This window comes from Phalaenopsis equestris, unplaced genomic scaffold (assembly GCF_001263595.1).
Source record: "Phalaenopsis equestris unplaced genomic scaffold, ASM126359v1 Scaffold000032, whole genome shotgun sequence".
Classification (NCBI taxonomy): domain Eukaryota; kingdom Viridiplantae; phylum Streptophyta; class Magnoliopsida; order Asparagales; family Orchidaceae; genus Phalaenopsis; species Phalaenopsis equestris.
The window spans coordinates 121,678-135,937 of record NW_018164474.1 but is presented as its reverse complement, the minus strand read 5'-3'; the positions used below and the strand labels follow the sequence as shown (position 1 = coordinate 135,937).

The following is a 14,260-nucleotide window of genomic DNA, read 5'->3' as shown; positions in this document are numbered from 1 at the left end:
ACAAACCAAATACGAACAAATAAAATTTTAATAAGCCGAATGGTCAACACATTTGACCTCTACACATAACAATGAGGAACAATTTCATAGTGGTTGAAAATGAGTGCATGTTATAAATTTGGCAGGATGAGTGTTTTGGAAGTTCAGGATAAAGGACATAGGGTCTATTTAGGGCAATTGCAAGTATTTGAAGAAACATCTATGAAGCTGCTGTAGAAGAAACTGTTTTTTAAAATAGCTGTGTTGGCTATTACAAATTTTTTTATTAAATTTTTTTTAAAAAAAATAGATCTCAAGAAGAAACTGTTTTTTAAAATAGCTGTGTTGGCTATCACAAATTTTTTTATTAAATTTTTTTAAAAAAAGTAGATCTCAACTTTCTTGCAGCCACCACAATTTAACAGTTAATATAGAAAAAAACATCTTTTTACCACAAAATTTTTTTAAATAACACAAAAAAAAAAATTCCTCAAACAGAACTGTGACTGCAGTCTAAAAAACAAAACATGTAGAAAGCTCTCTCAAACAAACTTTTAAAATTTGATTGAGTCTAACTATTACAGTTTTTGGTGGCAAAATGGTAAATATTAAATTTTGGTATGAGAAAAATAAATAACTTATTTTTTTTTGTGTAAGAAAATTTCACTTAATATTATTTAAAATTTACAGTTTCGCGACCGCAAGCCGTTTCATATAATGCTAACCTTTATTACTGGCGAGGGACGGGGAACAGAAATAAAATATCTAAGGGCATGATAAATCGCGTAAAGGGTGGAGGGTCAAACTGCGAACAAACCTCTTCCTGCGGCCGCTCCTCTTACTCCTAGGTTTTCTTCTTCTTTCTTCTACACAAGAATCCCGGCTTCTACTGCTTTTATCGGAAGCCCAAGCCCATGGCGGCGGAGTCTTCAAGATCGAGCCCATCGGCTGACTCCTACATCGGAAGTCTCATTACCCTCACGTCTAAGAGCGAGATTAGATACGAGGGTATCCTGTACAACATCAATACCGAAGAATCCAGTATCGGATTGCGTAACGGTAAACCCTAATCACATTTACCCTTTGTTTTCTGAATAAAATTTCTATCTATTTTGTTCTTCTCTTTACCATTCGAATATCAGAAAGTCGAGATTTTCGTGGAGGTTTTGCATCTTTTCGTTAAATTTATTGGATAAGGACCTTGCAAGGTGGAGTTTTTGTTTGTAGCTGTTTTTTGAGTGGATGATAGGAGTCACACGGTGTATAACATTTCTTTTCTTTCGTTTTTATTTTTTCTTTTAATTTTATATTATCTTGGTAAATTTTCTTCTTACAATATTACTGGGAGTTCAAACATGAAAAAAATGTTTTGGAAGGAGATAAGAAATTATTGAAGTCCTTTTTCTTATGATTTTTAGAATTCATCAAATGTTTCCTCAGTTTTGAATCAGAGTTGAAAGGGAAAATAAATATATAGCTAGCGGATTGCTTTTAAAGATGTGTGGAATACTATCAATGTACGTGTTATCATTCGAATAATTTAACTCAATCCCAGAAAGTATTCGTCGATATATTGTTTGTTGACATTGTTGTTCTTTTGAAATATATGGTCCTATGTAGAAATCGGGGTAAATTATTAACTTGTTGCTTCCTAAACACAAGGCTAGTTCGGGGATTAAGAAAGGTTTACTTATCTAGTTTCCTTTTTCTTGCTCTTGTGACTTTAAATTGGAAAACATACTTGGGGCTGCAAGGAAAACATTCATTTATATTCCTTTTTTTATTGTTCATCTTATGCTCCCATTCAAGAGCAAGTGAATACTTACTCTTAAATTCCATTCCATTTTCTCTAATTTTAACTCCCGGTCAAAGTTAAGCTATTGATAGGATTTTAGGCAACACTTATATTACACTTATATATTTTCTGATTGGAGCAGTGTTTGTGGTTAGATTGCCTCCATTGTGACCTTCAAGTCTTCAAGTCATGGGTCTGAATCTTACAAAGAGCCCTCTTTATACTATACAATTATGGTTTAGTGCAATGATCATCCTCTGGATGTTGCATTGAAGTCAATCTTTTCTCTTGGACTTCTTTTTATAACTATATTGGAGAATTGTACAAAATTTTATTTGGTTCTTTTTTTTTTTAATCACAGAGCAATGCTCTTCTTTATTTCTGCTTTTTGGTCATTTACCTGTATCTTTCTAAGAATTATGCACCTTTTGTCATAAATCTAGAAACTTTTAAATGATTTTCAAGCGAAAGAAGCATTATTGAATGTAGAAATTTCATCTTTGTTTCTATTTTTTTATAAATAATTTGCTTATCTATTCTGGATATTTTGTCCATTTAGTTAGTGGTCCATGAACTTTGTTTGGCTTTCAGTTACCTTAAAGTTTTAATAAACTTTAGTTAAGCTATTATCTTCAGCTGCTAGTACATTTTTACTATATATTGCCGCTTGCTTATTTTTACATCCATCTAGAAAAAAGATGATATTATCTTTTGTTATAATTTTTATCGATGCCTGGTTGTTATTTCAAGACAAGGGTAGCATAGAGAGACTATTTTTATGATTTAGGAATCAGAATTGACTTTTCCAAGTGATATTATCTTTTTTTTTTTTGATAATTAACATATACTTGTTATTTTTAGACATCCAATAATAAGGCAGTTGAAGTGTATGCCTTTGAAGCCATCAATTGGAGGTGCTTTGATCCAGGAGGAACTTATTGAAAGATTAAATTTCAGATTAGTGTAGGATAGAAAGTTGTAATCATTCAATGTTAGTAGTAAAAGATAGTTCATCAGTCAAACATTTGATGGTCAAGATTGGGAGGAAGGAAATCTGGATTGTTGGACGGCGATAAGGGTTATATCTTTTTTTTAATTGAGTTATCTTCTTTTGCGGAGCTAGGATAAGATTTTTGCTTATTTGATGAGTTAATTTAGGAAAAGATAATGCCACATTTAATTTAATTTTTGTTATTCTTACTTATAAATAGGCTATTTATTATAGAAAAAAGTAATTTTGACTCTCAAATGATTTTCTCATTTTTTGCTCGACTACTAAAGCAATTGTGTGGGTGCTAAGTGATGCGGATGTTGAAACAAACTGCGATAACTATAGCAGTCATGAGTACTATAACAAATGTGTATTCTGTAGTAAATTATAGTTACTCTATCAAACAAATAGCATACAACAAAAATTATATAGGAGTTTCTCACAACAAGAAAACTTCTTCAATTTTCTGATTGTGTGCTCTTTTCATCACGTTAAAAGGATTGCATTGAATCAACCTTTGTCATAGAAGTTTTTATATTAACTTCAGAAAATCCCATACAAATTTTTTTTTTTGCTCATAATTTGGTATAGGAGATTTAGTACCAACTTGTAAGAAAAATTATTTCTATGGTTAAATTAAGAACCTAGGGCCATGACCATGAGGAAAGATTGCTAACAATTGAAATTCTATTCAACATGAAAAAGAAAAAATGGCCAAGCAATGGATGATTAGAAGGCCACAATGAAGGAGCAAATGACCATAATAATGAATGCTGAAGAAATCTCATCTTTAGAATTAATAGGATTCTTTGTGTTCCTAAGGAAAATTTATCTTTAGACTCCAATTAGTAAACATATCGTTCATGCTGCAATTTTTATATATTTTTTTTGTCTTGGAACAATCCGACCTTTCCTAGCTTTATAGACCACAGATTCTTCGTAAGCTCAGTGGAAATTATATTAAACTCTATATTTGAGGTTTGCGTATTGAAACTTTGGTTGTTTTCTTCTTGGGCCCTGCTGAAGCCCAATTAAGTTAATCAAATGCTGCAATTTTTCTAAAAATTAGAGCTTATAATAATATCAATGATTTACTTCATTAGTTTATCATTCTGAACTCAATTTCAAATAGCCATTCTCAACTAGTATTATATATTTCATTATAACTAGTGCGACTGACAACCTCTTTGATATCTTGGCATTCCTCACTGAAGAATTTGATATTTCCTTATTTTGTAATGGTTATGCTGATTTCTTTTATATATTGAAGATACTACCATATTTGGCTAATATTTTTTTAATGTCCAAGTTCTTTTTTAAGCTTGTTGACGTCTGTTTTTCCACCCACTGAGGTCCTTGAAATTTAAGTGCTTTTAAGCCAATAATGTGATGCCAATCCCCTCTTTTAGAAAACTAATGATCAGGCTCTAAAACATTAACGTAGGACTCTTGCTTCAACATTAATTTTAATAACGCTTAGTGGATCTAACCATGACAAGCTATATTTGTGTGAAAGTATATGCCGGTCAAAATTTACTATACACATATCATTAGCTATATTGTATTGAAAAGGTGGAAGTTAATATGAACAGTTATTACTTCAATCAAGTAATATTATAATTTGATTATGAATTGTACAACTAAGATGTAGAACTTGTGAATTTTGAATGCAAGTCATTTGGATAGTGTGTTGGCCTGAATAATGGTTATTATTAATAACTTTTATAATATATATTTGCATAGCTTATCTTGCTTTCATGGTCATGTAATAAAAAGGAGAATTAAAATATGTTGTTTTATTGAGTTTTTCTACCGTGATCTTAAAAAACCCATTCTTAAACTCTGTGCTTTTCTTGGACTTAGGCTCATGTTGTGCATCATAATCAGATGATGAGTTGGTTGAATGACCGGCTTGCAAATATGGCACTTTACTTTTGGGGCTGGATGATGAACCTATTGGAAGTTTAATATTTGTGTTTTTTTTATTAGATGAACCATACACACATCGCATGCATGCAGACCTCTTCCTTCCATTAAGAAACATTCATATTAGTAACATTACAATTTCATGGAATTTAATGATCATTTTTTTTTGTTCTTTGCATCTATTAAAGTTTTTCTATTTATTGTTTTGATTGAATGAGAGGAGATTTGTGATTGCTACAGTATAGTTTTTCACGTGACTTGTAATTTTTATGTATCAAATTTTCCTGGTGTTTTGTGTAAATTTAGTGGTTTTGATCGGTGAAATATGAAGGTCATTGTGAATTTATTTTTATGGCCCCATATGTATCCGTCATCCCATCTTCTCAATGAGATAGTAATGATATATGTGGAAAAACAAAGATAATTAATTTATCAATTATAGGACATACACATTTACTATTTTATGCGATTTTTAAGTTCAAACAACTTTTCTATTTAAGATACTAAATTTTTATGCTATCAAAGTTGAATGGAAGGGCGAATGGCGAACCGATGAATGCAAGAAAAATTGGGAATTTATGGGGCTAGGATTTCTAAAATATTTTATATAAATTTATTTTTTTGATTTGTTCCTATTAAGATTATTTTGTTGAGATAAAAAAATAAAGTTTGATAATTTCAGGGGCGGGTAAACCTAAATCCGAATCGGCTCACACATTTGGCAGTTTTGATCATTAGTTTTTCTTGGTTCTTGCCAGTTGTTGGCATAATGATTTTAGCTGTTAACTGAACTGGTTTGGGGATCTATGCATGGTTGAAATGATTTGATTAGCCAGTTCGTTTGATTTTATTTCCCTTGATTTTTATAATTGTGATATTCTTACTGATGGTGGGCAGATTTGTTATTCTAAATTACGCTTCTTCTAAATCTTCTCGAAACAACCACCTCACCACCATTCCCCATCTTAATAAACCCTTGACCATTTTTGGTCAGATTTCAAGATTTTACTTTCTATTCGTTAGCGAATTTGATTCATCTCATTGTTTTGGCAAACGTTTCTACTTAGCATAAAAATCTGCCTTTTTCATGACTCCATACACAGTTGCTAGTGGTTCACATTCCTAGTTCTAAATGAATGACATTTAAAGTAATTGTGTGGTTCGGTCTGTTAATCCTGTTGATGGTCCTCTATTAACACGCCATGTTATTTAAATTTTGTGTGAATTATCCAAATTTTACTTGGTTGTCAATCTTGAGTACATTAATTCTGAAGATCTCATGTTATTATTATTTTTTTGTTTTTATGTCTTGTGTTTTTAATTGTGGAAGCTCCCATAAAGCTCTGTAGCTACTGAATATACTTTCTTATACTTAAACACGTCTTTTAGATTCTGTTTTGTTGCGTGGTTTTATTTTTCAAGTTAGATTTTCATGCAATTTGTTGAAAGTGTACCGGAAGAACTTTTCTTAATGTAGACCTTTTTTTTTTTAAATTTTTTCAAAAGTGAGCACTATTAAATCCTTCATTTTCTATCTGCAGGTCTTTTATAGGTTATTAGGAATAATTTCAGCTAATTTTTTTGTCTGATTTGTTTACTTTGTTTTAGTTCGATCATTTGGAACTGAAGGAAGAAAGAAGGATGGTTCACAAGTTCCTGCTAGTGATAAAATATATGAATACATACTTTTCCGTGGAAGTGACATTAAGGTACATAGAGCAATGATAATACACATCTTTGGGGAACAAAATTGTTTGACGTAGTTAAATGTATTGCAGCTTATTAACAGAATAAATTTGGTATGGTTGAAAATGTTGTTTTTGAAATATTTGCTGCTTCCATTTATATTCCTTGTTTATTGACTCGGAAACATCATTAAGACATTTAATTTTTATGAGAGGGTTGACATCCTTCAATTTTTTTATATCATTTCTTTTTTTTATCATCTTTTAACTTTATTATGTTCTAATCACAGTCAAATTGATCGCCGGAATTTTCTTGAAATGAAATGAACTGATCATCCATAAAATGCCGTGATGGTTTTAGAGATTTTTTATGGAAGCTTTTCTTTTTTGGAAGATATTTCAACCAGATTAAATTTTTTGAACCTTCATAGGCACCTCAATTTTAACAACGCTGTTTAGTTTTTTTTTTGTTAAATAAAGAAAAACTAATTTCCTATGTTGCAGATTTAAATGATCAAAATGCCTTTTATTTAGGTGTCTTGGCTCCCATCTTGCTAGGATTTCAGTGTTTGGCATTGGTAGGAGTTTGATGGTGATGGTGACCTCGGGTTGTGGCATCTTGGATAGTGGTGTCGGCGGTTTATAAGTTGTAGGAAAGATCAATTTCGTCTAGATATAACGGAAAAATTAAAGAAAAATGGTAATAGGTTTTAATTTCTGTCCTTGTAGATAAAATGTGAGAATCGTCGAAAGCAATGGGACCACCTTGTTGCTAGTCTTGTTACAAATTGTGACATCATAATTTTCTTTTGATCTCTGTCCTCACTCGTCCTCCTCGTGGAAGTATGTTATTTATCTCTCTTCTTGTCTTCGAGTAATGGCACTTTTTTATCTAGTGATGGGGAGCCTAAACTGGCACTAAAGAAGTTTGTGCTTTTCTGCATTTAGGTGCATTTTTATAGCAGGGGAAGAGAGCTATACATGAAATCACTGAAGATGGATGCTTGTGATCCTAATCTCCATTTGTGAACTATAGTCATACTCATTGTACCTTTATTTGGTAGTTTTTTTCAAATTTGTGCAAATGCCCTGAATCTCATGCATGCTAAAACTATGATTGAAGTTTGAAAATGTTAGCTGAGATTAAGTTTTAAATATTTTGATGATTTGATTGCAGCTTTTTGATTTATGCTTTTGCTATGTGGTGGGTGATAAGAAGAAATTTAGGCTTGTTTGGGGTAAAGTATTGAAATGTAAGGGTTTTGAAAATATTGGTGCTTGGTTTGAAGTAAAATGAATGATAGTAAAATTTTAGGGAATTCTAAACTCTATTGTTCACTAGTGGTATATTCCAAACCTAATTACTTTGATAAAAGTTTGAATATTTTGCAAGCCGCGATCATTGCCTTCATACTTAGTCACATACTGCCACCACACCACTGTTAGCAATCACTACTATCGGGCTTTGCCTCCAAAAGTCATCGATCGATGCCATTTGTCCAGTGTTTGCTGTTTTCATCGCTGGTCGTAGGCCGCTGTCATCACTAGCTGTTGCATTTAGCCATCACCAATTGCTTTCGCTTTTTTTGCCATATTTCACATTGAATTCATTTAACTTCAAACCAAATATAAAAGTTATCTTTTATATTTGTTTTATACTTAACCAAATAAACATTTCAAATACGCTGTATTTTTTTACTTTCAATTTCTTTTTTAGCAAAACAAATGCACTTGAGTAAAAGCATGACCCACAGAGTCAATTTCATATGTGATTTGGGCAATGCCTATGCTAAGCACCCTTATGCCTGGGATGCCACAATACTAAGCACTCTTTCACCCACACACCGTTGGAGAATTTGTTTGACTACTTTATGGTAGAAGAGCACATTCACTTTGATTATGAACTAGGGCACCTCTATATTATTTTTAAAGGACTTAAAAATATATATAAAAGTTAAACGATTGAAAATATTTTTCATACTTTTGTATCTCAATGTGGAAATCAAAGGACATTGATTTGCGTTTAGACCTTGAAAAATTTGAATGCAATCTCTTTATTTGTGGAGAGAAGTTGATGTGCAAATTTTGTGATTTTTAAATTTATTTAGGTTTACAATCATGTGGTCTATGCAAGGAAGCACTTAGGTTAGTGGACAATATGGAGCGACTTAAGTTGTATCTCCAACTGTGAATAAAGTCCAAAGAGCAACAGTGTAAAAATAGAGTCGTGACAGTTTTATAACAAATCGGCAGTCAAGTTCATATGTTAACGGCATGTAATCCAATTAGTGGTTTATTTAAACTTACTAAAAAATACCTTGTCTTTGGCCACTTTGCGCACCTGCACAAAAACTGAATGGAGACCTGCTAAGTTGGCAATGTTTCACGAAAGAATTAGTGGCACCCTACAAAGCCCAAATTTTATTTTTATTGATTCTAAAAGTATATGAGGTATACTATTTTGTAAATAAGTATTATATACAGTCTTAGACATGTATATTGCTTGCATACGTGTGTGTGCATGATTATGTGGATTGGATTTAAAATTTAATAGCATGAACTTGAGTGGTTGTTAGCAATATCATAGTTTTTGTACATATGAAGGTAAAAATGAAGTTTTTTATGTTTAAATCTCGCTTCACATTGAGTCATGGCTTTATTATTTTATCCATAAATAGGTACTTCATTGTCTACAGTAAGTTTCAATAAACAAACGTTTTCAAATCTGTGTTTTTGATCTACCAAACAGAGTTCCTAAAAAATGTTTGTTCTTATTGTTCATTTCATAACTTTTTTTTTCTAGATATTTCCTATATTTTACTTGGCCTCTAATTCATCGCTTGGATCATGTGGTTTCATTAGTGACTCCTATATTTTATTTGCTCATTTCAATTACTCTATCTGCCACATTAGGAGAGAAACAGTTATTACTTTTTCATCATGGGGGAATATGGCCCTCACCTTGATTATGGAGAGGCACAACCCATGCTTCATGGAAAAAAGAAGAAAATCAACCAAAAGCTACATAATTTAAAATGCCATGCACACATTTATATGCAGATGTATAAAACAATAGATGCCGAAGCGCATTTAGACCTAGAAAAGTCTGCACTCAAACTTTATTTTGTGGACTGAAGGTGATTTTCCTTGTGATTTCTATACGTAGGCTTACATTTATGGGATATATCTACTACATTTATGGGATATATATATATATATATATATAGATATAAACACGAGTTAATGGACATTATGGAACAAATTAAATCAATATTTGGACATGAAAAATGATCACAGAACAACCATTAGAAAATATAGCTGTTATAGTACCATAACATATTAGCAGGCATTAATATGCTAAAGATGAGCAGTTAAGTTAACAAATGTCCTCTAAACCTCTGTTTAGAAAATACCTTATTTTTGGCAACTTTGTGGACTTGCACAAATGATAACTATCGGCTTACTAAGTTAGTAGTGGTTTGTTAAAAAACTATTGGTGCCCGGAAGTCCGCTCTATCGGTGCCCGGGTTTCGTGCTAAAAACACAAGGGTTCTGATATTATGGACTGTTGTAGGCAAAAAAGTCTGTCCATGAAACTAATGTTAAGATATGATATTGCAATGTAGGTACTCTCACAGATAAATTACTAGAATTAGTATATCTTATGGTTCATAGGATGATTAAATATCTTATGCATTCCAAAAACTAAATGGGTTGGAGAGAAAGACTAAGGAGATAGATAATTTTTGTTTTATACTTTGGTATTTTGGTATGGGTCGTATTAGAAATATTGTATGTGTAATTACAAATGATAATTTGAACGATAATGTTGTAAAATTAATAGAATTAGAGATAGAATTATAGCTTTAAAAATTATTGGTGATACTAAAATTCTTAATGTTATAAGTAGTTATGTTCCTTAAGTAGGCTTAGATAAATGTTTAAACGAAAAATTTTGGAATGACCTAGAAAAAGTAATACAATGAATACTTCTTGAAAAAAGAATTGTTATTGGAGGAGATTTAAATGGACATGTTGGTAGAACGATGGAACATTTTTGAAATATACATGGTATCTACAGTTTTTGAGTGATTAATGAAGTAAGTAAAGCCATATTGGATTTTGCTTTAGCTTATAATTTTATTTTCGCTAATATTTATTTAAGAAAAAAGATAAACATATAATTACTTATAAGAATGGATGTAATAAAACACAAGTTGATTATTTTCTTATGAGAAAAAAATATTCATCAAAATTATGAAGATTTTAAAATCATTTCAAGTGAAAATTGAAGTACTCAACATCGATTGTTGATTTCAGATTTTAAAATGAAGGGCTGGAAGATAAAAAATATAATAAAATATTATCATAGATTTAGATGATGCCACTTAAAAGATATAAATAAATTTTTTTTATGAGTAAACTTTAAGATCTTAAGATTTGGGATGTTCATGAAGAAGCTAATGCAATGTGGGATAGAGTAACATGCACTATTAAGCAAGTTGCAAAACATATACTCGGAGAATGAAAATGAAAAGTTTTTATAAATAAAAATAATAATGTACAAGAAAATATAAAATATAAGAAGTTTTGTTATAAAAGTTGGTTTAAATGTAAAAACTTAGAGAATTGTGAAAAATATAAATGGACACGTAGGGAGTCTAAGATAACAATTTGTGATAGTAAAAATTCTATTTTTAGTGATATTTATACAAAGTTAGATCTTAAGCATGGTGAAAGATATATATATAAACTAGCTCAAGGATGAAAATAAGCATGGTGAAAGATATATATATAAACTAGCTCAAGTAAAGGATGAAAATAAAAAAGTGCTTTTTCTAGATGACGATATTCAACATAGGTGAGTGAGATATTTTGATAAATTTTTTATCGAAGATTTTAAAAATATAATCAATTTTAGTGATGTTAATATAGTCAATAATGACAGAACTTTTTATTTTTAGTTGCATTAGTAAAATAGAAGTTAGTGAAAACTTTAAAGGAAATGAAGCGTGGAGAATCAATATGATAGTGTCCCAATAGAAGTGGGGAAATGCTTAGGGGATTTAGGAATTTCGTGGCTTATTAAACTTTTTAATATTATTTTAAAACTAAAAGGATGCTTGAGAAGTGGAGGAAAAGTGAGTATTTGGTCCATATTTTTTAGAATGAATGGGATGTAGAGTGTGCAAATTATAAAGGAATTAGGTTAATGTGCCATACATTAAATTATGGAAGAGTGTTATTGAATTGAGGTTAAGATGTGATACAAATGTTTCTCAAATCAGTTTGGATTTATGCTTGAGAAGTCTATTATGGAAGGTAATCATTTTTTGAGAGATTTGATTGAGAAGTACAAAGAGTGTAAGGAGAATCTACATATAATTTTTGTTGATTTAAAAAAGCTTTTGATAAGGTACCAAAAGTGATACTTTGGAGAGTACTTGAAAGAAGGATTCTGATATGACCTATATTCAAGTAATTAAAGATATGTATACTAGTGTTGTTACTTGTTTTTAAACAGTTGGAGGATTGACCAAGTATTTTCCTATTTCAGTTGGATTACACAAGGGATCAACTTTATGCCCTTTTCTTTCTGCTTAGGGATGTTTTTACCATACAGTTACAGGAGAATGTACATTGGTGTATGCTTTTGGCTGATGATATCTTTCTTGTGGAGAAGACTAAAAAGAGAGTTCAAGAAAAAACTTGAATTCTGGGGGTCAATTTTAGAGTCTAAAGACTTTCATTTGAGTAGATCTAAAACTGAGCACATGGAATATAATTTTAGTAGTATTAGATCGAGTGATGCTGTTGTGACAACAGGTGATCATAAAAATATTGAACGGTTTAGATATCCCGGGTTTATTGTTCAAAGTGATGTTGATATTGATGGGGATGTTATTAGTAGAATTTAAGTTGGATGGTTGAAATGGAGGAATGCATCGGGCCTATTGTGTGATATAAAATTACTGTTGAGACTTAAACGAAAATTTTATAAGATGGCAGTGAGACCTGCAATGCTTTATGATGCAGAATGTTGGCCTATTAAAGAGAAGCATAAAACTAAGTACTGCCGAGGTGAGAATGCTTAGGTGGATGAGTGGCTTCACAGCTAGAGACAGAATGCGAAACAAAAATATTAGTGAAAGGGTTGGGTGTTGCTCCAGTGGTAGACAAGATTAAAAAGAGTCGTTTTAAATGGTTTGGTCGCATTAATTGTTGACCATCTGATGATCTTGTTTGGAGATTAAATGTTTTAGATTTGAATTTTGGTAAGAAAGATAGAGGTTGATCTCAAAAGTCTTGGGCATGTTGTATAAAAATGATCTTAATCTATTAGAATGTCCTTACTCTAAGCTCAAATAAAGAAATTGTTTCTAATGCATGCTTATTATCATAAAAAATATGTTCACTAGAAGTACTTGTTCATGAGGTTAACAACTTTCTATTTGTTCCATATATATATATATATATATATATATATTAAAAAAAGGTGAAATCGATATTTGGTCCAGTGGGCACTAAATATCGATTCCCCCATATGGGTTGAAAACTCGATGTGTTTGATTCTGATTCGAACAGCCCGCGTCACGGGATTTGAACCCCCCGACCCGAGGGACATGCTTTTCTTTCATTAAAGAGTTAGAGCTTGGCTCCTTACTCAAATATATATATATATATGATATATATATATATATGATATTTACTATACTTTATTTGACCTCTAGTTCTCCATGACTTCACTAACGTGGTTTCATATTTATACCTATATTTTAGATGGGAGAAAAACAAAAAACAACACAATCATATGTTGTGTATAACAAGTAATGTTGAAGCATATTTATACCCTAAAATATCTGAATGCAAGCTCCTATTTTGTGTAGAGAAAAATGTTTTGCAATGTGGGTTGTTTTCTTGTGATTTATAAACTTAGGTTTACATTATTGGGTAGATATTATGAAAACACTATGGTTAATGGACGAAATGGAACAACTCAATTTAGATCTCCAGGCATGAAAAATTATCACAAAACAACATTTAAGAAATAATTAATGGACGACATGGAACAACTCAAATTATATCTCCAGGCATGAAAAATTAGCACAAAACAACATTTAAGAAATAATTATTAAAATGAATTGATGGAAATCCATTAGTTAGCGGTTAGTCTTAAGTGAGCAGCGGCTTGTTAAAGAAATAATAGAGCATGACTTAAAAGGGTAAATATAAAGCTCACCTCATGTTGATGCCATGATCAGATGGTTCTTTATCCTTTGATAAATACCTGTGTATTCCCTCTCATGGATAAGACGAGAGAGCAAGCTCAGGAAAACTTGAATTATGGAGGTCTACATTGGAGTAGTCTAAAGGATGGAGTCTAAAGGACTTCATTTGAGTAGAACTAAAATTGAATACATGGAATGTAATTTTAGGAGTATTAGCTTTAGTGGCAGAAATGTAACTATGGGTGATCAAACTATTAAAAGGTGTGAATGCTTTAGATATGTTGGGTTTATTGTTCAAAGTGATGATGATGTAGATGGGGATGTTATTAGTAGAATTCAAGTTGGTTTGTTGAAGTGGAGGAATGCTTTGGGCCTATTGTGTGATAGAAAAGTACCTTAAGCACTGCTTAGACTGAAATAAAAATTTTATAAGATTGTGGTGAGAACTTCAATGCTCTATGGTGCTGAATGTTGGCTTTTAAAAGAGAAGCATAAAACTAAGTTTAGTGTTGATTAGATGAGAATGATTAGGTGGATGAGTGGCTTTACACTTAGAGACAAAATGCGAGATGAATATATCCGTGATAGGGTTTGTGTATCTTTAGTGACGGAAAAAAATAGAGGCATCTTAGATGGTTTGATCACATTAAACGTC

General features: G+C 31.4%; 1 protein-coding gene across 1 annotated transcript in view; it reads left to right on the top strand.

Moving 5' to 3' along the window:
• Positions 1-732: 732 nt before the first annotated feature.
• The window catches only part of LOC110018708 (protein decapping 5), a 32,602-nt gene continuing 19,074 nt past the window's right edge, over positions 733-14,260 (top strand). The window contains exons 1-2 of the mRNA XM_020716118.1: positions 733-1,038; positions 6,300-6,400. Of these exons, the coding sequence (XP_020571777.1) occupies positions 894-1,038; positions 6,300-6,400 (246 nt within the window). The 5' untranslated portion in view covers positions 733-893. The remainder of the gene's footprint in view (positions 1,039-6,299; positions 6,401-14,260) is intronic.